Below are 24,231 nucleotides of genomic sequence, written 5' to 3'. Positions count from 1 at the left end.
TAGCTTCTGCTGACTCTTGGTCCTGCTCGGTGGCCTCGAGCTCCTCTTCCCTGCACAGTGTGCCACTGGCCCCAGGAACTTGAATTCTGGGGCCTTCTCAATGAAGGTAAAAGCTTCTTTGCTCTGCGAAATGTGGTGGGAAATTTTCATGCTTGGTCGCGAGTGAAACTGTTGAGTGTGGTGAAACGGCGATGAACTTTCAGCAGTTTGGGGCAGCAGGGTCATCCCCAGGTCACACACATCCCACTCTGAGTCAGGCTGTTCTCTGCTGCTTTGCTGGAGAGAGCCTGGGGACCAGCTCCCCCCAGGGCGTGTTTTCCCTGTGAGGTCTGTTCCACCAGGGCTGCCTGTGGTCCAGCAGTGGTTCGTGGCTTCCCAGGTTGCTGGTCCCCCCTGAAATTCCAGGGAAGCTTCTTCCCTGCGGCCCCTCCAGCTGCAGCCTCATCCCTGGCAGGGTCCCTCAGTGCTGGCCACCACACAGCAGGGACTTGGTCACAGAGATGTCTGCTGGGGGCCTCTGTCTGCCAGCAGCACAGCTCCTGCGGCCAAGCCCTCACGGGGCTCCTCTGTCCCTCTGCCCTGAGGTTTTAGCTGGATTTATCCCACTGAAATCGCTCTTGTACCTCCCTAGGGTAGCCCCCAGCCTTCAGCTGATGCTGTCTCCCTGGAGGGTTGGTCTCCCTGAAGGTGAGGGTATTGCCTCCTGTGGGACTTGGGATACTGCCTGTGCCTTACCCACAGCTCCAGCAGGACAGTCACTGAGCTGCTGTTGGAAGTCCCAGGAGAGGCTTGAGATCTCACATGGTTCCTGTCTTTAGGCCCCTCTCTTTAAGGCTGTTTTTTTTTCCCAGATGTTCCCAGTTTTTGATTAGTTTCCTTTGCTGTCCCTTTTTTCAGAAGGAGCAGCTCAGCTTGTCTCTGCCCACTGGCCTAACACACCCAAACTATGCAAAGGCTGGGAGCCGTGCCGTAGCAGGGACTGCCACGGCAGTAGCTTCAGGTTGTCATCGATTTGCTATGGTGAAGGGCTCGGAGGTAGCTGTGACCGCAGTGCAGGCAGTCACATAGCACAGCACCAGCCTGCTTGTGGTACAAGGGGAGGAAGTTGGGAGAGCCGATGAGAAACTTTCACTCTCTGCAGGCAAACCTGCCTAACCGATGCCCACTCCTGCCTGAAACAGAGACGTGCTTTATAGAAGCACCTCTTCCAGAGAGCAGAAAAATACCGGAAAGGTGTGAGAGAACAGTGATTAACACTGCAAGCATCACCGAAGTGACAATAGATAAAGTAGCCCAGGTGTAGTCGTTCCAAAACCAGAACCATCAATCTGAGTTCAGTATGCGCAAACCCACCATTTCCAGGTATGATCTGGATTGATTATCCATCATTTAACTGACCTGACACCATAGTCCCAGTGCCCTCAAGTACTGCCTGATTTTTGCAAGCCTCCTGGGCCACATACATTTTTAAACCTTATATTTGGACTTCAAAGCATCCCTGTGTCATTTCAAGGACTAATGGAAAGGATACCACTCTCTCGTGGCAGCTTCACATGGTCCCCGCAGCAAAATGTCGTACTGGGTGTGCCAAGGCCAATTTTTGGGGCACAGGCCAAGAAACAGGTGGGTTAAGACCCTAGGGCTGGGAGAGCCTTGCCCCTAGCACCAAAGAAGGGAGGAGATGTTGTCCAGTATGGCTAAACATGGATTACTAGAGATGTACACAAAGGCTTTCAACAGCTACAGCCGCCTCTGTGAGCTGTTGTACAGCAAGGTACGGTCACTTACACGTGTACTGCAGGTCCCTTGTCCTGGGGGCTAGGCTTCACTGGAGACTGTCCCAGCAAGAAGCCTCTGAGCGTGGAGCAGGGGCTGGTGCTGCTGCTGTGGGACCGTGGGGACGGGAAGTGTCACAGCAACCCCCCCCCAGCAGGAAACTCCTGTGAGGAAACAGAAATAACTGAAAAAAGAAGCGATGACTGGTTGCGACGGGGCCCGTTGTCCTCCTGACCCCATTTGGATAACCCCGGCACCTCAGACGAGCCTACGTGTTTACCACGTGCCCCAGGGCTGGGACTACAGCTGCAAACTCAAGAGGCGACACATGAAGAGTGCCTGCAACCCACACAGTGCTTCTTGCCCTCCCCCAGCCACGCGAGGTAACCCAGGCATTCAGAGCCGGCCAGGACCTGGGGAGAACCAGATGGGATCCCTAAGCTGAAGGACAGCGCTGCTCCGTGTCGGGGGGACAGACAGCCGTGTCGGGGGGACAGACAGTGAGCGTAATTGCTGTCCTTGAGGCTGCTTTGTTTTTACCTCAGAGGGGAAGCACATGTGGGTGAAGGTGCTTCTCAGCCACGGGGCTCTGCTCTTGCTGGAGGAGGAGTGGGCGCTCCGAGCCACCAGGACACAGTGACATTTCCTCTGGCTTAGGGACTGTCTCACTTCGTACTTATTTAAGGATGTCCGCTGCTGCTCTGTTGGACTGTACAGACATGGCCTTTCTCCACCAGCATGACAAACCATTTTCTATTTTCCTTGTTCTGTAAAATTTCTTCCTGCTTAGATCATACAAATATCTGATTTACCTTCTAGACAAAGCTATCTCTACAAGGCAGAAAAGGGACACACATTCTCAATGATATAGAATTTTATTTTTTTAATTCCTGAGGTTAAAAAAGGGAAAAAAAAAGCATCAAGAAATATTCCAGTACACAACCGTCTACACCTGTGTAACTGTACAGACGCTGTTATACATAAACCTCCTTTTCCCCTATCTGCAGCGTAAAATTTGATGTGAACGGGGTTTGCAATTCTTTGGCAGTTAAGACCAAAAGATGCTTCTGAACAAGTTACAATCTCAGTGACTGAGCATAGTTAAAACTATAGTGCAATTTCAATTTTAAAAAAGGAGCAAAGTCAGGCTTTTGTAGCTTTGCTATTTTGTAACGTGGTACACTCTTGTGCAATACATCTTAGTGATTTTTCATAAAGCAACATTGAGAAACGTTGAGTAAAGGAACACTGTCATTTTCTTAAAGCAACTATGTTCTTTCCTCTGCATAAATCACTGTATAACAAAAAGATATTACCCTCCATTGCTTCAGCACCTAGAAAAAACATCCAATTGCTTATACTGACCACAATGTATACTCTCTTTGTCCCATGAGTGTGATATCCCCTTAAATTAACTTAATGATCGATTTTAAATATTTGTTTTCCCTTAATTGCATTGCTGTGGATAATAAAAGGCCAAATTCAAGAAATCACCTGAGTGCCTGTAAATAAACAGATTTATCAGTGTCCCTGGCACAGCTCACATGAACAAGAGCTTTCTGAATGGCAGTAAAAGGTGCTTGAATGAAATAACCTCTTGCACAAACCTACACTTGAGCTAAGTCCTGGGTTTCCATGGATCTAGCAATAAACCGTCTGGGACATTCAAGCAAAGACAGCTTCTTTACTATCTTCTCTGCACAGCCTCTGAGGTGTAAAACATTCCCTTTTAGGTGACATGATGGGATTCGTGTACAGTTCCTGTCTACTTGTTGTACCTCACCAGTTTGAGTATATCCTCTTCTGAACACTCTCCTCTCCTCTTCTCAAATACTCTCCTTGGTTAGAAGTAAACCTTTTCTTTTCTACAGGTTCTGGCTCACACTCTCAGTCCTCTTTCAGAGAGAAAAACAGCCATAAAATTACTCTCATGGGGCAGGAAAACCTGAAGAAAAGGTACCATAAAGACTCAAATTTTAAATAAAAACAATCCAGTATTTTTCTTCCACTCCTCCCAAACATATGCTTCAGCCAGCCTCAGGGCTGTCTACATGAAAGACTGTAAGGGAAACTTCTGGCTTACTAGATGGAGTCAATTACTTTAAGAGTTATATAAACAGTGGCTTAAAAATATTTGCCACAGGATGAAAAAAACCGGGATGTAGAGAGGAAATCCAGAAGCAAGTCTGTCAAATAACACTGAATGGAGATATTTCAAACACTTCTGAGCAGAGCTGTCATATTTTGGCCCAAGATACTTGACAGTGTCCCTTTACCTTACATTTGGCATTTTAAGAAAGATACTCTAGTAAGATTAGTATTCTAACTAAAACAACAGCAAAATGCTTTTAAAAACCACACCTAAAAGCTTAAAGGAAAACTGCAGCAGACTTCAGTAACAGCTCAGTGAAACTGGATAGCATATGGTACACAGTACTCCATTTTTAAGCAATAAATAATCTCTTCTTACCTAACTAAATATAAAACATAGCTTCAACACTGAAATATGCTATAATTCATGAACTGATCTGTGTGCCGTTTATTGCCTGTTTATTGCCCACTTCAGCCTCTTGTCCATCTCATTTTCATGCACACAGCCAGGTAAGGGTTTAACAGCATTGCAGCCTGTTCCCTCGGGAGGGGGAGTAAACTGGCTCGCACCTTCCGCTGACCCCTCTGCCTGACAGCAGCTGGGGAGCACACCACCAGTACTGGGAAGAGGCGTCTGAAGGGAAGGGGAAAGCTATCAGTGAGCCAGACATCCTAGCTGAAAAGGATTTCAGCTTGATGCCACCCAGACAGCAATTTGCTCTGTCAGAAAGCCCTGTACACACAACCTAAAGCCTAGGTACTCCATGAAGGGCAGTCATTCTTTCACAATCTTTTTCAAGATCACTGTATTTATACAGTGTTAACTGGAATGAATGATTAGCAACCTTTAGCTTTATCTGCAGTATTCTTTTCTTTCCTGTAATCAGAAATTTCCCTCTACCTCAGTTCTACTACATAAATGTTCAACATTTGTCTTGTGATCTCCATCTTTTAAACAGCCAGCCTTTTGCTGTAGAAGGAGATCTTCTATGGGTAATGGATTGGACCAGCAACACATAAACACCAGGTGGACTCTCCTGACTTCCTTCCCTAGTTGAGCAGATCCCTTCAATTCCCTGCCCTTGTTTTTAGGTTTCCAAGTTTGCCCCTACACTTTCTTTCCCCTCCCCTAAATCATCTGCTTCAGCTTGTGCCTGCCCTTTTTTCTTCCTTCCTCTCATTTTTACTTTCTGTCTCCCACCATGACCCCTGCATAGCTACAGCTGCCACCAAGAGTCTACAGGGCTCCCAGCAGGCTGAGCTGGTCTGCTACCACCTGCTGCACTAAAACCTGCCAGGTCTGAGATTTCCTTGGGAGAACTTTAACATTAGAAATCAGACACACTTAAAATGACAAGGAGGGTTGGCTGAGAGAAAGAGCTTTTCTCTTTTCTCCTGCCAAAATGTTTTGCCTTTCCATCAGAAGATAGGAATTTTTAAAGAGAAAAATCTGCTTTCCGATATTTTGATGAAAAGTTGAAATTCTATATAGAAAGCAGATGGTTTGCATGGAAATTTTGTATAAATGAGAACCCAGTCTTCCTTAAAAGGCAGTGTTTACAGCCAGCTTGGTTCCCAAATCCAAGATGGAAAGCTAGCAGTTGGCTAGGGCAACTGCAAGGGTTAGGAAAGGGATAGAATACGCTAACACCAGGTGGAGAGCTCATCAGGGCTGGATATGCATTCTGTTTTGGATGAGCTTCGGATGGACCAATTCAAACGTTATTGCTACCTTCCACATGGTCTAGAAGAGTGAGACACTGCTGACCTCCTCAGAAACTGTGCTTTCCTGTGAATGCTGATGACTAAGGTGCTAAAGCAGGAAAAAGGAATGCTCCTCTTCCTAACTTTATTCTACAAATGATACTCCTGATTCTGCCACTGGTACTCACCATAAGAGCTGGTTTCAGTGGATCAACTTACAGAGTGCAGTGAGCAAAAGTGAAAGGAGTTGTTGCTTTGTGTTGTAATTGGTATTCAGTACCATAGCATTTGTAAAAGCCAGTTAAGACTTACCAAATCTTAGCCCAAAATGTAAAAAACCCCTATGTTTGCTGTTTATAAAACCTGGAAAAGATAAAAAGTTCTAGATGGATTACAATATATGCTTGTGAAGATTGGAGTATTGCATAGTTGTTCTGACTGTAAGAGCATTAGAGCAGAGGTTATGTTTACACCCCTGAAGAGGTCAACAAAATTATGCATTTTTCTTTAAGTTTCCTTTTGAAGGATATTTTTGGAAGAAAAGTAATTAAATTTTCAGTAGAGAATTTCAGTTTGCATTTAGATACTCTCACACCTATTTTTTTCTCCACTGAAAATATCTGATTGGAACATTATTTGACCTGTTAAATCAAACAACATGGCTTTTGAGCAATCTGTACACAGTACAGAACCATTAGTGTTCTTAAAAAGGCTTCTGTTTTTTAGTGTATACATGTTTTCTAAGTGCATTATAGATATTGCATAGTTTCAAAGTCTTCAAACACAGTGGTAATCATAATGCTTACATGTACATAAATAATAGCATTTCTTAAAAATTTAATTAAAAATAACACAGTATATTCAAGGCTATGGAAAATCACTTCCATCATAGATGACTGGTCGCTCAACAGCCAAGTGATAAAACACTCTTTTTGAGATAAACCTGTGAAGAAACAAAAGAGAGCAAGATAATCACGTTAGCTGAAGTCAACTAGACAGGAAGCCTTAAAAGTATATTCTGGGCTGAGGGGAGACCTCATCGCCCTCTACAACTACCTGAAAGGAGATTGCAGAGAGCTGGGGATGAGTCTCTTTAACCAAGTAATAAGTGATAGGACAAGAGGAAATGGCCTCAAGTTGAGCCAGGGAAGGTTAGGCTAGATATTAGGAAGTATTTCTTCACAGAATGGGTTGTTATGCATTGGAATGGGCTGCCCAGGGAGGTAGTGGAGTCCCCATCCCTGGAGGTGTTCAAGAGGCGGGTTGACATGGCGCTTGGGCATATGGTGTAGTTGGGATCTGTCAGTGCTACGTTAACGGTTGGACTAGATGATCTTCAAGGTCCTTTCCAACCTAGATGATTCTGTGATTCAATCTTTCAGTTTATACTCAGGCAAAAAAAAAGACTGGCACTTAAAAAGAAGTATGCCTGTGCAAGGGCTGTCAGGTCTGTTGTTAATAAGATAACAATCCTGGCTAAACCGTCTTAGAAGGAGTCACAAATTACTTGCTTGCTTCTGTTTACCTTCTCAGAGGTTGTGACAGAAGAATGGAATTCTGCTATAGGGTGAACAAAAAACCCAAAAAGAACAAGAACCAGAATTCAGGCAGAAGATCTTTGGGCAAGCCAGGACCAATTTCACATACTTATTTCTGAATGGCAGAATAATGGTACATCTGATTACTTCCATCATCTGTAAACTCAAGCTTATTTCACCTTTTCTACTCACCTAGAGAATGTGTTGTCAAATATCAGTGTGTAGATTCCAGAGTTTCTGACTTTCACCTGTCCTCTGATAGTTTCCTTATGAGAGTTGCAGCGGGTCATAGGAATAAGAACCTGAAATTCAATAAAAATCAAAATGAAACTTGCTATTTGCCCTATAAATTGACATTTGCCTTCAGAAAAATATTTAGACTTGAGCCATCCTGAAACTGCCAAAGTGCATATGTGCCTGCAAAACTATTTATTTTCACTGATTACCATTAAAAATACACCCAAACTAAAGTCTCAGTGAGACATCTGTTTTCCTTTGACAACCTCTTTATGGCGTTAAGCTATGACTATAAATTTCTGCTTTAGAGATAGAATCAAATCCTGATCTTTTTAATGTTAATCTAAGCAAGTTTACTAAGATCAGCAATGCTACATTAAATCTATACAAATATATCTAAGAGCAGGATTATCTAAATATGTCTTTTACTATATGCTTTTACACTCCCTATATTAAAAAATAAACTTTCTCAGCAAATCTTAATTGTTTACCTAAGTTTACAGCAAAACTTTGTGTAACCATAAAACCCTAGCAGAGACAGTTGTCAGAACAGCAGCTGATGTAGATCAAGGATGACCCTATAAAACTCCAAGTTATATCAAACAGATATATCAAGATAGAAGCAACATTCACTCCTCCTTCAGCCTTCAGTTGAAGAAAAAAGGAGATTTCACATGGAATTAGTTACCCTGGAGTGAATTAACACATGCTAAACAAACGTTTTATTCCCCTGGTGAAATCACAGCCTTAGGGGTCCCCCTACCACAGTGGGTTAAACCAGCAGCTGCCTTGTCTTCATTAAAATTTTGCAATGAGCTGAGTAAGATAGATTCACTGAATCCATAATCCTCATGAAATATGGACAGTGCGTATAAAAATTGGTGCCTTGGGCACTGGCAACATGATTTTGCACACCAGCAAGGCACTTAAACATATGCTTCACTGTAAGAAATGCAGGTAACCCAATTAATGTATCTGTCTCCTTATGGCCTCTGCTTAAGAGCCTGGCAAAATCATCCCAAAGCAGCTTACAAATTAAGTAATATTGAGGAGGGAAAAAGGAAGAATTTTGAAGGCTTGGACTTTTATTTTTGCTTAATAATAGTGAGTGAATTTCAGATGCGACCAATAGAAGCTACAGTGATTTTCAACTCAACTTTTGCAGGCAACATTAAATAATTAAAGATGTAGCTCTGCCTTCAGAACTGTAGCTTAACTGGAGAAAGAAGTCCTTAATGCAACTGGCACTCTTGTGGAGTCCTTCTGCTGATTCCTCTAGGCGGCTCATTGTAGCGTACTACAATCTCTAAGGTAGTGAGGAAACAAAGGTCTTACTTTGCACTGATCCAGTGGTGTGTCTTCGGATTCTTGGTAGACGACACTGAAGGATATGCTTTTAGGGTCTGATGAAAAGATCCAGCTAATTGTTAGCCCCATCTCTGTAACAGTGATGGGAATGATACTGTAGGTGCTGGATTTAATGAACAGTTCTCTGTTACTTTCCCCGAAATTTAAGATCTCTTCCACTGTAAGGGGTAATTTGATCCTGTGAGGAAGAAAAATACAATTACTTGAAGAGATCCAATGTAACTACTCAGACAGAAACAATAATAACTGCTTTTTATTTTCCATCTATTTAAGGTAGACACCACACCAGCACAAGATGCAGGAAAATTCAGCCTTGGATGAAAGCAAGAACTACAGAAAAGATGGATGATACCAAGCACTTTCACTGCTCTGGCAAATGTGGATGTTATTTACATACTTACTTCATTTTCACTAGAAAAAATCTAGTGCTTGAATAAAGCTTTTTAGTTACTATGATTAAAAAAAAAAGAGTCTGCTGCCCTCTACTGTTCTTTTTAAACAACAACAAAAAAATTAGTCACCTGATTTACCTTTCTAGATATCATTTGTACAGGAAATAGGGATCAGCAGTACAGAGGGGACAGATGGGTAGAATGTGAACAGCAGCTCTGTCTAGAGCCTCTGAAGCACCTAATGCTACAGCTTGGTCTGTAAGCAAGCTGCATAAAAACTGACTCAAAGTACTTCCAATTAAAAAGGAAGTTCTTAGCACCCAGATGATCCTGTCATGAAGCGTTAGATTAGCCTGACTCATTCTGATATCTATTTCAGACTGTAAACAGTGAGGGCCTTAAACAGGAGAATGCTGCTTGCTTTCTTTGGGGGAAACCTATCATTTTTAAGAGCTGAGGACCTCACCTCCATTACCCTAGCTAAAACTGAACTAACAAATCACTCTTTAGGCCAAATAAATTGTTTCCCAAGCAATGAGCTCACAGTAAAACATAGTACTGTGATATGTTTGTCAGTAGCTATCAAAGATCAGCACATTTACCAGAAGATATCACATAGTCACCATGATGAAGGACTTCAGTTTCCAACCATGACTACACAGTGGTTAGTGATCACAGCTAATTTGCTATAACTATTGTACTCTGGCTAGAGACAAAGCTTTATATTAAGTTTTGCTTACCTTGACACTTTTCCCTCTTAGCTGAAGTAACTGCTGGGGTGTCTCAGGTGATCTTTGATTTTAATAAACTAACCATCACTCTTAATTTTGCCCACAGTCCAGCTATGATTTTAGTTACTGTTTCATTTGCCTCGTTCTCTGAACAGCAGCAACAGTGTTGAAACATGGACTAATTTATCTCTCTGCAGTCAAAAGTTTAAAACCTTCCCCATAACTGAGCCAAAATTTCAAAGCTAGGCTTAAGGAGAGAGTGAGCAAAGGGGAATTTCCCAAGTCACAGGCATTTTCGTGCATCAGATTCCCTTATTAGCTGTGCAAGAAAACATGCTGTATCGCTACTGCACATAACTTAATTTCTGAAAAGGATACATGCAGAGAATTGTGTGCACGTGGTTCACAGAGGTTGAGCAGAGGCGCAGCTGAATATTTTATGCTATGGCATATATCAATCAGAGCAGGCAAGACGGTTTCTGCGAAGCAGTAGGTAGGGGCTACCAATAAATATTAGGTACATGCTTCAAAAAGGCCATTAATTCCCTTCCTGTGACAAAGGTCTGACTCGCACAGCAATCCTTGATTTTCCCTTGCTGTTTCTTCCAGAGACTACTAGAACTACACAGCCTTCTCTCTAAGCCCCCTTCCTGTTCACAGCACCTCCTGCAATAAGAACAGGAAGGAGCGTCTGATGTGATGTGGACCCAAATCTTTTCTTCTTATTCCCCACATGCACTAAAGTTTTGCAGGACTGAAGAGAGAGAATCTGGCTCATTGCTGCTGCTCTGTTTAGTTGAGTTATACTCTCTGCTACAAGCGATCAGCTCTTCCAGGAGTCTGCAAGACTTGTGCTCACATAGCTGGTATCTGAGCTCGTTCTTTCAGTCTGGTAGTAATAAAACTGTTCTGCTTACATGATTTCTCCTGACTTCAACAAGCATATCTCAGCATCTTGAGCAACTTGCCACTCTTCTGATTCTTCAAAGGTTGAAGAATTACACGTGCTGTTTCTAGCCAAGGAAAAAAAAGAAAGCCATGATTCTCTGAGTAGTATGGGGTGAAATACCATCTGCATGCTGATATCTTCCTAAAATAGAAATATTTTCATAGTCATGAACCAAATTCTAGAATTTGCATAGTCTGGTGACAAAACTGTCTGGGCAAAACTGCAGCCCCATTCTGCTAATGACTGTGCACAAATGTAAAACTGTTCCTATCCTGGTTTCATGAGCTAAGAGGAATACATACATCCACAACATCTCTTCAACAGTCTTAGATAAATTCCCTGTTGAGACACTGCCAGGTTTTAAAGATTCCCTGGCAGGTGGAAATCTTCATGGAGGGCAGACACAAGCAAAACAGTCTGGACTTGTCCCTTAAAGCTTGCACAGGGATAAGACATTTGCCCTGGATTTAATCTCTGACAATGGTACACAAAACATATTTTATCGCTGTAGAATCACTACTACAAGAAATACTGGACATTTCAGTTAGCTGCTACAGGATGGCAAAGCAGGATGCCTCCTCACCACCATGATGTGTCCAGGAGAGCAGAGGAAGTAGATGGAAGAACCTGCCATCCACTCCTTACCTCAAAAAGGGTGCATGCTCTGGGTGAACACTGGAGTAGCACCAGCTATGAATTACAGGGCTGGGACACAGAGAGGAGGATGAGTTTGAGAGTCAGTAAACAAATGCTGATAGTTTTCAACTAATTAGAGCTTCTCTAATGGATACTTACTTTGCTTCTCTGCATCTCACCACGTTGATAACTGAGACAATTAGGCTGTCATTCCCAGAAAAATGCCAAGAATTCTTAAATACAGGGAACCAACTGATTGGTTCCTTCCAAAAAACAGTGGAACCTAATAAAAAGTAATATCACTTATATGTGCTTCTGAACCATCAGGTGTAATCATGTAGCAAGGGCATAATTGCCACATTCTGTAGACCAATTCCCAAAACCAATGCACGGTTTAGCATTTTCTTTTAAATCCTACAGGACCTTGCTCTACAAGCAGCACTGCTGAGTAAAAGAGCAGGAGAAAACATCTCCAGGTAACAGCACCTTTAGCTGGTCATTAGCAGCATCTGAATATACTGTGTCAACACAGGCAACCATGCCTGAATTTAGTGGAGTGACACTATTGGTTGGAAGTAGGAAGAATTTACTGTTACGACTGCAAATTAAACTGCACCCACTGTCCACATGTTTCCTGAACTCATAAAACACTGTTATCTGTGGAATTCATGTTCTCTTATTCCTGTAGCTTCTTGGGTAACTTTTGACTTCTTCAGAGACACACCACTATTGTTAATACCCTAAGGAGACAGCTGTGACCTGCAGGGAAGACTCAAAGCTGTGACTCAGTGCCAAAACCTGAGCTGTAACCAACCACTACCTGCTAAATGCAATGTAGGAATGACATAGTACATGTTGGTCCATAAAGGTTAATACAACATCTATGCAAATACTTAGCAAGTGATACAAATAATTTGTTAACTCTCTTTATACAACTAGATAAGAAAATGGATTTTGAAAAAACCCCTAGAAAACTAAATATGTAAACCTATACATATATTTTGCTTGCACAGTGGGAACAGCAACAGACTTCATGCTGTGATCCACAGAACTCTCCCTTCCCACCACAACAGGAACACACCCTTAATTTCACAGACCAAGGGAACTACAGGACTACAGGCTTCCCAGAAGTGTCAAACTCCATGATTTATTATGCCATGCCATTAGAGTTTCTTATTTAATCCATTCATTTCACCTTTCTTTTGGGACACTGAAATGTAAATTAAATCCCAGAACCAATATATTTTCCATGTTCTCCTCTAATACATGCTTTTCCTTATTCTTGCTGCTGCAACCTAGGACATGGTTAGGTGGTTAGCTTGCCTCTTGGCTGCTCTAACCAATAAATTCACCACACCTACTCACAATAGGCTAAGGGAATGCTAAGTCTCCTACTTTGTCTCTTAAAACCAAGTGCATTACAATCACAAAGCAAATTCTCCTTCTCTTTATGACATCCCATTGAGTCTAGTGGTCTAAACTGAGGTCTGGTAGCTTGTGTGGAAAATAAAAGAAACACAGTCTCACCATTTAACTGGAACTCTTGGCTCCCTGACAGAATTGATTCTTGGATGACCTAATCACACTAGGTGGCAGCACTAAGGATGTTCTGCAGCTTGCCAGGTCCCCAGGTTATGAATATGCACCTTCTGGTGTATCTATGAAAATCCAGACGGTTTCTCTTTTCTTTTAAAGTAATATGAAGTGGGGCTGAAAAGCAGGAAGAACTGAAGCATGAAAAAGACGCCAGAGCAAGAAGAGAACAGCTCTAGTTCAGCAAATCCTTGAGACACAGATTGTCAGAGGCTGGTGGAGCATTTTGAAGAAGTATTACTTCATGCTTGTCCTGTTCTTATGCTCTTCCTCAGGCATCTGCTGTTGGTCACTGTCCCTCAGCTGGATGGTCTGGTCCACTGTGCCTGTTCTTATATATGGAAAGCATTTCTTACAAATGATACTAAAAATACTGTGACCAACATCATGAATGCCTTACTAAAATCCTATAAAGTACATCCGATGCTGATCAAGTACATCTTTACTGTTTCCTTTCCTTGTCTCAGGTATGCCACCAGCCACTACCTTCCCTTCACCCACTAGGCAGGTGACCCTATCATAGAAGGATATCAAATTAGTGGATCAATTCTGCCCTCAACAATTTTCTGTTTTCATAAATATCTGAGCTCTGGCAGCTCTAGCTATGCATCTGAGGTGTCGGCTTCATGTGGCTGTGCAGTAGAATCCCATAAACCATCTGCCTGTCAGCATGCAATTATTTCTGGAGAGAACTTTGGTCATCCAGGGCCACAACCTTACTGAACTGTGTGAAAGCCAGAAACCTGAAATGGAGAGTGGAGGCTGTACAGAGCCCCTAACAGCTGCTTAGCCCAGCAAGCACGTCTGCAAATGCCTCTAATGTCAAGAAACAATAGAAGGCTGAAGTGCACCAGTGATTCCCTGGGCCTGCTGTTACCTAGCAGGTCAGACACATTCCAGGCACCCTAACATAGTTACCAACCTTCCTCTCCAGCCCAACAAAGAGAAAGAGGAAAAGAAAGAGGATGGTGAAGAATCAGAAGAAAGGATGCACAGACAGCCCTTAGCATGGGCAAGAAGAGAGGCATGATTTGGGATGAAGCATTGGGGATACAGAGTTCATTGAGTTTTTAACAGGGTGCAAGACAGTATCTTTCATGAAGGAATGCGTATGGGTGGGAAGGGGATGGAAGGGTCATGGGCAAACCCTGACATATGTAGGGATGGGAAAGCATCATGCAGACAGCTGATTAAAAAAAAATGCATGGATGTGAAGATCCACCCCTATGCTGTGGGTGACCTGTATATTGGTACATAGGAAATCCCAGTCATTTCTCAAAAAAAAAAAAAAAAAAAAAGTACAATTTAACTATGCTATATCCTGTGTGAAAAAAACCCAATGAACCTAAAAGGACTCCCCTGCCTTAAAATTGATTACACTCTATCTGTAAGACCAGAGGCAACTGGTACATACAGAGAAAGCAAGCTAGGGAAACAATCATGACAAAGGGATATTTCTGTGCTCCAAGGGACAACATGCAAAATTTTTTGAGATTTTTTTTGAGTATTGTGATATGGAAGAGGTTTGGCAAAGGCTCTGAGACTAAGACAGCTTTCAGTCGTCAGTCAAATGCTACATTTGCAAGAAGTTCAGACAACAGATTTCAAAATAAACCATTTGGGATTATCAGGTGCTTTCAAGTCCCCTCCCCAGCAGGAGGCAGCAAACAGATGACTATCGGAATCAACATTAGAAATACTGGCAAGCCGCTGCCCCAAAGATCCTAAAGCTCTATGGGTAACCCTAGACTTTTCAGTTGTGAGGTATTTGCTCCCAAAAACTAGCTGTTTTTTTCTTAGACACCATGGAATTTTCTCCTTGCACAGTTCTTTGGAGGCTATTACAGGGAAACCAAGGCAGGAGAGGTATAGCAGAGGCAGTTTCTGGCTTGGGTTTACACCACTATCCCCCAAGGGCCTTTCAGCAGAGCTGCTGCCCAGCCCGCAGAGCCCAGCCTGTACCTCTTCAGAGGCTGCTCCATCCCACGAGCCTGCAGATTTCTTGCAGCTGGTGGGGTTTCTGTACACAGGGGGCTTCACAACTATACAATAAGTGTTCTTCACACTGACCCAACCAGGAATATCAACTAGTCCCTCAGCCCTTTCCCTGAGATAAACTCACACAGCCCACCTCTATTTTTACCATAATTCCTAGGTCACAGTGATAATTCAGTCATGCTAGAATAGGTATACCACAGGTAAACCAAGGAAAGCCATACAGTCTTACAGAGCTACACATATGCAGACACACACAGCAGCAGCCATTCCTATACCGGAGAGAGCTTCTTCAAGCAGGCTGTCAAAAAATATTTTATGGGAACACAGTTTATGAAACAAAGGAGGAAACAGGTCAAATTACAGTTAGGCTAGTAAGCTAAAATAAAGTATCTCTGAGTTTCTTTTGATCCTGAATGCATGATACTGCTGATACTGCAGACTTCTCTGGTAAAGAGTGTATTAGAAGTTACACAGAAGTGATCCCACGGTACCTCATGTATGGATAAGGGCAAATGGATGTCGGGAGGGTACTGGTCTCAATGGGAAGGCCATCCCTGCCTGTACGCTCTGAGAAAGGAGCATCTATGGTGACTGAGGAGGCAGCAGTTGCAACAAGGTCACTGTGAACTAGGCTGACAAGACTAGCTCAGATGAGCTCTCTATAAATGCATGATTAAGACACTTCAAAAGCAACTCAACACTTTCTGATTTTAAGGAATTTAAATGGGCCTCATTGGCAGAAAGGGCTAATTGCTGGCCTTCTGCAACATGGTGGGAACTTTATCTCTTCTCAAGGCAGACATTCACACCATTTTAGGGTACATATGCTACCACATAGCTTAGCCACTGCTTTATCATCCTCATGCCCTATTCTGCATCGGAAAGTAACTGTTAAAAGCGGGTGGCTGTTGCAACCTATTGGTCATCTGTATGACAGGAACAGTTTGTAGATATTCAGCACCTTGCTGTGAGTTTGTTTCGCAGAGATGGAGGAATTGCTACCACATGCACTGAAGCACAAGGGAGAACCAAATTTTAAAGAGCATGACAAGGCCTTGCGTTTCTTGTGCAAGTAGGGTTATGTCAGATTTCATGTGGGTTTTTTACACACATTTGCAGGTACCAAATTCAAGTACTCAGAGGTACAGAACAGAGTCCCAGAAGCACTCCAGCTACTGTACCACAAGCTGCTGCAAAGATCTAACTGCACAGGCTAGTTTCTCTGAATACTGCCTCACTCTCTTGCAAAATCTTTTCTACACTAATCACCACTCCTGAAGATGAGTCTCCAAAGGCTACCAAGAGCAGTGCGGCTCACTAGGGAAGTGAGCATAGCTGATAAACACAGCTAGGAAACCACCTGAAATGTTATGTACACTGCATGCAGCACATTGCTTTATGGGATGTGCAGGTACTTGGCTCCTGCTATGAAGGAATACCACAGAAAAGGTTAAATGAAAGCTACAGCTTACGCTGAGTTGTGGTCGTGGCCAGGCATGTAGTTTAATCACAAGGAGTGGAAAAAAGATGTCCCTAATTACAGTCAGAACAAACAACAGCAGAGTATCACTTCATCAAGCAGTGCCACCCAGGCACCTCCACTTCCCTGCACCCTCCCAAGAGCTTCCTCACAACTATTTCTCTCTCAGATCTTGTATTCATAGGCTTTAAGTCAATTCCCACCCCTGCCTTTGCTTCAAGTGAAAACAGTCACCCCTGCACTGGGTAGCCCCCCTCCAGCTCCCCTGTAAATGTATAGAGGCCCTCCCAGCTTCTTTCATTGACTCTGAAAGAAAATTTAGCATACACACCAACTTTAACTACGGCTGAGATTGCATTAAAGGTAAAAACCTCACTTGGGGATGGTCACCAACACAATCTTTCTAGCCATCTCTAGCTCATCTCAGATGGACAAAAAATCTGAGACAAAACTGTCACTGGAATATTTTTACCCCAGAAAAAATAGAAGAACGAGAAGGAATTTGAAAATCCAGTATTGTCACAAAATATGCATGCATAGTTAAAAAAGTTAAATGATAAATACAGATTGTTTTCATTCTGCAAATAATTTTTGAAAAAAATCAATTTTATTCTGGACATTTCAGACGAATGGCCACATGTAAGTGAATTTGAACTCTATCTTGAGAGCACAGCTTGTCCATACTATTGTTATCTGTAATAGTATCACTCAAGAATCAAAACAAAAGAGTAACTTCACATCGTGTTGCTTTGGTCAACAACAACTACGAAAGCTGTGAGGCAGCAGCACAGGCTTCAGAACTGATAAATACAGCAAACTGCTGCTTTCACATTTCCTTTGAAAGATAAGATGACTGCGTTCCCCCAAGATGTGGCATGTCTAGTAAGTGAATGTTTTCTTGACTTCAGGTGAATTAGCTAGACAGTTTAAAAATACAACAAAAAAGAAGCTTTAACATTTAGAAATATTAAAACTTGAAAGATTTTGTTAGTATCACAGATACCCTCCATTGTGATATGCAAAGTTTAAGAGAAAGGGTGGGGTTTTATCCACACAGCTGAAGATACTGATTTTGTTATTAAATCTTTCCCGATGCCTTGTTATTGCAGTAGCTCTTTGGTTTACACTTGCTAGGTTTTGAAAAAGTCCTTCAGAAAAATTTTTTGGATATCTGGAATTCAGAAGGCATATGCTAATTATCTCCTTTCCATTTATGCTCCAGAATCTGTTTTTCCAACTGATATGTGCTTGAAAACCTCTCATCTCTTCAAACAAATATGTATCTAAGATAATTTCACCTCTTCTGATTACAATCTCAAAACCCTTTTCTAATGAGGTTGGTTTATGAGCATTATTTACCATTTTTCTGTTTACAGTCTATATTTATAATGATGGCAAATTATGCTGTTTATTATTATATGCTAAAATTACTTTTTATCTAGAGTTATCTTTAAAAGATTGATCTTGGATTTTCTGTTCGGAACCCTGAGACAACAGAAATGAACAACTGGCAGGATCATTATTACTGCTTTTTACACCCTGCTTTTCAGGTGCAGCTACTAAAGCAGGATAGCTGATCACCATAACAGAAATCAGACCGTGGACACCAAATGGGGAAAAAAGCCTATAACACTGAGACTACCAGCTCCTGGGATACCCAGTTCCCAGAGTGGTGATGATAAGCAGCATTATTCTGGTGACAGGAGGAGAACTGTCTATTTATGCTGGGACAAACCAGAGTAGCATGTTCTGACTCTCCATTACTTGCTTTCATTTCCATTTCATCAATCTGATAGTTGTAACAGAACCAGACCTCAAAGCAAATCCTGTACTAACACACTGGACACTGCATGGCTCTCTTTAGCTCACTTTTCTACCTGTGATGTTGTTTCTATACAATTTAAGCTTCTATTAAACTTCTAAACTTTTTTAGAACCTACATACAAACTGTAACAATGCTTACCTGCAAATAAACTTAACCTGCTCACTGTTCTGACCAGGGAATCTTCTTCCTCCTCCCTCCCTCCCTAACAAACAAAATGCTTTCCCACTATCTCACTTCAGGTAGAAAGATGACTACTGTTCTTTCCTTTAGAGGAAAGCTGGAATAACTCCATGAACAAACAGTCTGACAAGGCGTGACAACTCTCAAGTTTGAGACAACACACAATGTGGATTCTAACTTAGGTGTGTGAGTAACAAGCAGGATACTTCAAGAGCTTCTGGATAGAAACGTATCAGGTAACATAATAAAAATGTATCATGAATGAATGAAAATATTTTTAAAGGAAATTGCTGGACTTTCTTAAAATTTAACATCCACGGTGGGGGAGGGAAGGTAAAAGCTTACTGGTCTGTATGTGGATTGGAGAGGCTGGTCTGCAGAAGATAAGGCTCTAACCCTATGTTTTTAACTTCCATATCAGGTTATACACACTTGCAGCACATTTTCAGTAGCAAGGATTGCAAATATTTGGCAGAGGTGCTCAGCTGATCCAAAACCTGTTTAGCCTTATAATAGCATCAGCCTTTAAGAGAGCCTTCTTGAACAACTCTAAACTATAACTTCAGCTTGTCTGGAACACAACAATTGGGATTAAAAAGTTTTCCACTTTAGCAGGTCTTTCTCAGCTCCCTTTTGCTCTCCGGCATAAAAAAGAAAAAAAAAAATATTTGGGCTAGAAATTTCCACACCTGACTTTGCGTCAAAAATGAGTGTGCAGTTCTGTAAGGTTAGCCTACTTCTATGCATGTAGGACTTTTTCCTCTTTTTTTTTTTTTTTTTTTTTTTTGCAGAGGGGTTGTTAATCAGTCAGGCATTTAAGACTCATTTCTCCTGCTGTCAAACCAAGAAGGAACTTAAATGGCTATATATTCAGGCAAGAGAAAGAAGGAAAAGAAAGATAAATTTCTAGAGCATCAGTTGAAAGGTCACTTTCAAGGACGGCCATTGATCCTTTGCTATCTGATGGTGTCAGTCACCTCATCTCTTTCCTAAAACACAATCCATAAATTCAGAGTTTAGGAGCCCAGCTAACTGAGAAATGTAAAGTGCATGACATGTTAAAAACATTTTTAACTTGGGTAATCTCTAAAAAAATATTTTCTGTACTTGCCAACAAAGATCTCTTCTGCAGCATTCTGTTCTCCATTGATATGCAGATCTGCTCATATCAGCATGTGGGGGAGACAAGAATATCAGAAGCCAGTGCCTGCTATTTGTTTATAAAAAATTCTTCACAGCTGGAGTTCAACAATTATCTTAGCCTGGCTTCCATATGAAATCTATAGTAAAACTCCCATTTGTTTTCATCAAAACCAAATTAAGGTATTACTGCCTGAATTTGAAAATTCCTGTGAAGAACATTAATGTAACAGGAAAAAAGCTAGTTAAAATTTTAAATATTTTGGTCTGTCCAGAGAGTGAATTCTGTATCTTATTATGGGAAAAAAATTATTATGGATTAAAAGCAAGTATTAAAAATTCTTCTTTTAAAAGAGTCAATAAGACTCTCCTAAAGGCTGATTTCCAGTAAGCTTGGACACCAGAAAGAACTGTACTATTTTAGTAAGGCTACTAATGTAATGTTACATTGTCAAACTACGTAACTGAGTACCTGGTAATTACGTTGTTTCAGTTTAGAGGAAAAGGCCTTTCCTTTACAAGAAAGAAGCAAGAAACGTCAGCTGACTGCTGTTGCAAAGAGTACGTAAAATAAAACACCGTGCTTCCATTTGTTTCAGCATACTTTGCCTTGATGTTGTTAGGCCTAACTTACTTTTGCTGGTTATCTTCATCCTGTGCTTGGCCTCCATTTGAGCTGAAACATAAACTATTTTATAAAGAGCCAGTAACTTTTCAAAGGGGCACACAGTTTTATAGTACTTCTCTAGTGACTAAGAGACTGCACTAGCTCTGCTTCTTGGCCCCATGGAAACTACTTTTTCGGGTAACGTTCAATCTGCTGCACGTTATAACTCACACAGGCGAGGCCTTTCTGCCAGTCTGAATGATTCAGAGGTGAATTCTGCTAATCTTACGCTGAGTAATATCTTGTAGTAGGATTAGTCTCACAGAAACGTGTTCTTTGTAGCTCAAGAGAGAGGACATTTAACTTTATGCTAAATCTTTGAAAACCTCATTAACCTGTCTCATGAAAGATTTTCTTTACAAGGCAAACAACTTTCAAATCTGGTTATTACTGTTATGGCTGTTCCTCTCATGTGCTAGTGACAGCCTTGACAGAAAACAGACCCTTGCCTTGGAGACCTGATACTGCATCAGCTCTCAGGAAGAGGTGTCATAGATGGGGGTTGACAGAGGACTGGTTGGTCACTCTTCTCTCTGACAGTAATATAAATGTTTGAAACAGATCAACCAAAATCATATGGGGAAGAGATACTAATGAAAATCCTCCATGTTTCCAGTAAGTCACTTGAGAGGGGAACGGAAGAAGTGCCACCATCTGACAATCTGACTAACATCTAATTAGCTAAGGCTGAACTAAACCAAACCACAAGCTCTAAAGCACTTGCTCACTGAGAGTCAAATCCTACTTTTTGAGAGAGGTCCAGCCCAAGCCAAACAACTCTGACGCTTAGAGCCTGCAACCTGAGCCTAAAGGCTGAATTTGGCAAAACAAATTCTGCTTCTCTCATGGGTTTCCCCAGAAACCTTCGATATAAACACTAAACCACTGATGTATTTGAAAGCTTAATCCATATTCTCTTTCCAGAAACCTCTTTGTAATTGTCTTGTTTATGCTTTTGAGTCCTCCTTAGTATAAATCTAGTAACAGATGATGTGTCTAAATCCACCAGCTGTTGTGTTTGGGTCTTGACTGTCAAGACAATCCTCTTCAGCAAATAAATATATTCGCTTTTGCCTGTCATGGATGCTTTACTACAACTCTTATCTGATAGCACTTAGGATTTTGTCTGTCTCCTGGATGCATTAGGATTTAACTATTCGCTGACTAAAAAAATCTCAATGTGTCTCCTTACAGGCTGTCTTTAAAAAGAAGGCAACATGGCAACTACAGATGTTGCCAACTTTTATTATAACTTCTCCATGACTGATCCCAACGAAAATGGAAGTGAGAATTTTCACATATTTACAAGAGTCTTCCTGCCCTGTATGTACTTGGCTGTTTTCATCCTTGGGCTAGCAGGAAACGCGCTGGTCTTTGTCATACTAGTTTTCTATGAGAAACTGAAGATGCTGACAGATGTATTTTTGCTGAACTTGGCTATAGCTGACTGGGTCTTCCTTTGGACGCTGCCATTCTGGGCATATTCTGCTGCTCAGGAGTGGACTTTTGGCACTGTGGCATGTCACGTTATACGGGGCTTGTATACTCTGAACTTGTACACTTCAATGTTAACTCTAACGTCTATCACCATTGACCGGCTTATTGCTATTACTTTTGCCACCAAAGCACATATGTGTCAAACCAAACGAATGACATGGGGCAAATTAATCTGTGTCTTGATCTGGGTGATATCACTAGCATTTGCCACACCACAGTTTATTTTTAGTGAGGTGTTTAGTATTGATAAGGCAATATGTCAGGAAGAATACCCAAACCATCACACAGAGCTGGTTCTTGAAGTGATCCAAGTGACCCTTGGCTATTTTATTCCCATGCTAGCCATGATCATCTGCTACTCACTAATTATTAGAACCTTATTGCACGCCAGAAGTTTTCAAAAGAACAAATCTCTAAAAAAAATATTTTCTGTAGTTGCCATATTTATTCTTACTCAGTCACCCTATACTTTCTTGAGACTGATAAAGATCATAGACTGGAGCTTTAACTTGAACAGCAGCTTTGAATATGCAATCATTGTAACAGAAGCTCTTGCTTATTTTCATGGCTGTCTTAACCCTGTTCTGTATTTCTTCATGGGGGTGAAATTCAGGAAGAACTTACAGAAAATTATTAAAAATTCAAGATGTGTCAAACGGCAAGTTATGACTAAATCATGCCAAAGCACTGAAGAGGAAGGCTCTAGAACTTTTACTGCCTCAAATAATGCAGATGTAACAAGCATGTACCCGCTATAACACTGCCTAGAAAATCTGGCAACTATTTACAGCTTTTTTTTAAATTTTTTTTGTAAATACTGAGGTAGGTAGCCTGCATGAAAGAGGAAATACAATCCCATTAGTAAAGACATTGTGATTGGCTTTAGGCCAATCTATCTTAATCTTGATACTTGTGTGTTTCCTGCTTTTCCTGGTCAAAGCTGATCCTAAGACAAAGCTGATAACTGAATTAACTGTGCAGAAGATCTTCAAAAGGTATAAGAAACAATGAGACAAAACTCTGTTCTTCATGACGTAAAACTAACTTGGACTTCATGACTCCAGAGGGGCTGGAGACATTCACCAAACCTCTGGCCTGTTGGTTTTCCATGAAAGGCGTTTGTTAACAAAAACTGTGGGAATTAAGAATTGGTAGTTAGCAAAATGTAAACTGACCTTGAGGTTAGAAGAATGATTGTGGATAACTGAGGCAACATTACGGAACACCATGTTGTGAGTGTGAGAAACAGCAGGAAGAAACACCTGCAGAGCATGGTGAGCACATGAGCAGTAAAAAGACAAAACCTGAAGGTCAGCAGGATGTAGAAGTAAAAATGAACCTATGTAAACAAGTGGTAATAAGTTGGGAGTTTGCATACAGTGTGGTGTCATTTGCTCTTGGCAATGCTCCCCCTTCAACAAACTTGAGTGAGTTTGTCATGATTCAGCGCATTGTCCCGATCCCGGCCGGTCCGAGACCGGCAAAAAGCATTTATGAGCTTTGTTTCAAAGATATAGATTTAGTTCAGCTCATTAATTTCATGAGAATTCCTGGATTAAAAACATAGATTCAATCTTCATGCTCGGTTTCATGTGTGTTTGGGGTTCTTTGTGGGTTTTTTGCATTTTCCATCTGGGAGAAGGTCTTCACAGACACTCCTTTAGTGTTCACCTAAAATTTCTGTAATAAAGCAGTATTTTCATCTGTCTTCCATCTAATACCAGGTTCATGGTCTGAATGTCCTATATATATCTTTCTATCTTACTTCTGATAACAGAGCTCATGTTGCCAGATGACTAGACCCCCTGTCAACACAAGGGATATCATACCGCACATAGGCTCTAACACTGAGCAGTGCTTCCTTAGGCACAAACTCTCACACCCTAATTCCCACACATTCTCTGCACCATGACATCTTCCCAGCCTGTTTTTCCTGGCATTCCCTTGACATCCTGGTTCCCTTGCTATGAAACTCTGGATTCCTTAGTTGGTCTCCTTCCTTGTTTCTGCAGTCCCTCCTTTCCACCTCTGGCCTTTTCACTTCCCAGCGGGAGGCAAAAAGGTGCGCAGGGGGTAGTGCAGATTGTGGCAGACAGCATGTAAAAGCTCTTGCAGAGAGTAGCAGAATGGGGTGAAAACTGGAATAGGGAAAAGAAAGAAGGGATGTTGGAGAGGAGCAGAGGGAGGGCTTTATGCAGCTGTGGGCTGCCTGTGATGAAGACAGGGTTGGGTCTGGCCCAAAGGCTGGAAGTCCTTTGCATTACAGCTTTGTAATACCAGTTTTAACCTCTTTCAAACCATTCTTGCAATAACCATGCTCACTCCGGATGTTCCTTTTCTCCCCATTAACACTCAGTCCTTCCTACCAGATCACTGAAGCTCAGTGGTACCTGACTCTTATTGGCATCATTGTGTCCATGTCACCTTTT

At 41.7% G+C, this 24,231-nt stretch overlaps 2 protein-coding genes across 10 annotated transcripts in view; one reads left to right on the top strand and one right to left on the bottom strand.

Annotated features, from left to right (window-relative positions):
- Positions 1 to 2,632: 2,632 nt before the first annotated feature.
- Positions 2,633 to 24,231, bottom strand: part of FYCO1 (FYVE and coiled-coil domain autophagy adaptor 1) — a 53,321-nt gene continuing 31,722 nt past the window's right edge. For 5 of the 7 annotated variants that reach the window (XM_074840316.1, XM_074840389.1, XM_074840324.1 and 2 more), the window contains exons 15-18: positions 10,755 to 10,850; positions 8,682 to 8,892; positions 7,302 to 7,411; positions 2,633 to 6,514 (exon numbers count right to left, since the gene is read on the bottom strand). In XM_074840316.1, coding sequence (XP_074696417.1) covers positions 6,439 to 6,514; positions 7,302 to 7,411; positions 8,682 to 8,892; positions 10,755 to 10,850 — 493 coding nt within the window. In that variant the 3' untranslated portion in view covers positions 2,633 to 6,438. Of the gene's footprint in view, positions 6,515 to 7,301; positions 7,412 to 8,681; positions 8,893 to 10,754; positions 10,851 to 24,231 lie in introns of those variants that run through there. The other 2 variants (XM_074840353.1, XM_074840382.1) reach the window with 2 other exon arrangements.
- On the top strand, positions 17,076 to 22,932 carry CXCR6 (C-X-C motif chemokine receptor 6). 3 transcript variants are annotated; one of them, XM_074840401.1, is made up of 4 exons: positions 17,076 to 17,375; positions 18,589 to 18,734; positions 20,132 to 20,199; positions 21,500 to 22,932. In XM_074840401.1, the coding sequence occupies exon 4, from the start codon at positions 21,523 to 21,525 to the stop codon at positions 22,558 to 22,560; it is 1,038 nt and encodes a 345-aa protein (XP_074696502.1). In that variant the 5' UTR covers positions 17,076 to 17,375; positions 18,589 to 18,734; positions 20,132 to 20,199; positions 21,500 to 21,522; the 3' UTR covers positions 22,561 to 22,932. The 3 variants fall into 3 exon arrangements, with proteins under 3 accessions (XP_074696502.1, XP_074696511.1, XP_074696514.1); XM_074840410.1 differs by having other exon boundaries at positions 17,076 to 17,829; XM_074840413.1 differs by lacking the exon at positions 17,076 to 17,375 and having other exon boundaries at positions 18,377 to 18,734.

Source organism: Strix aluco, chromosome 1 (assembly GCF_031877795.1).
Source record: "Strix aluco isolate bStrAlu1 chromosome 1, bStrAlu1.hap1, whole genome shotgun sequence".
Classification (NCBI taxonomy): Eukaryota; Metazoa; Chordata; class Aves; order Strigiformes; family Strigidae; genus Strix; species Strix aluco.
This window is presented reverse-complemented; position numbering and strand designations above follow the sequence as displayed.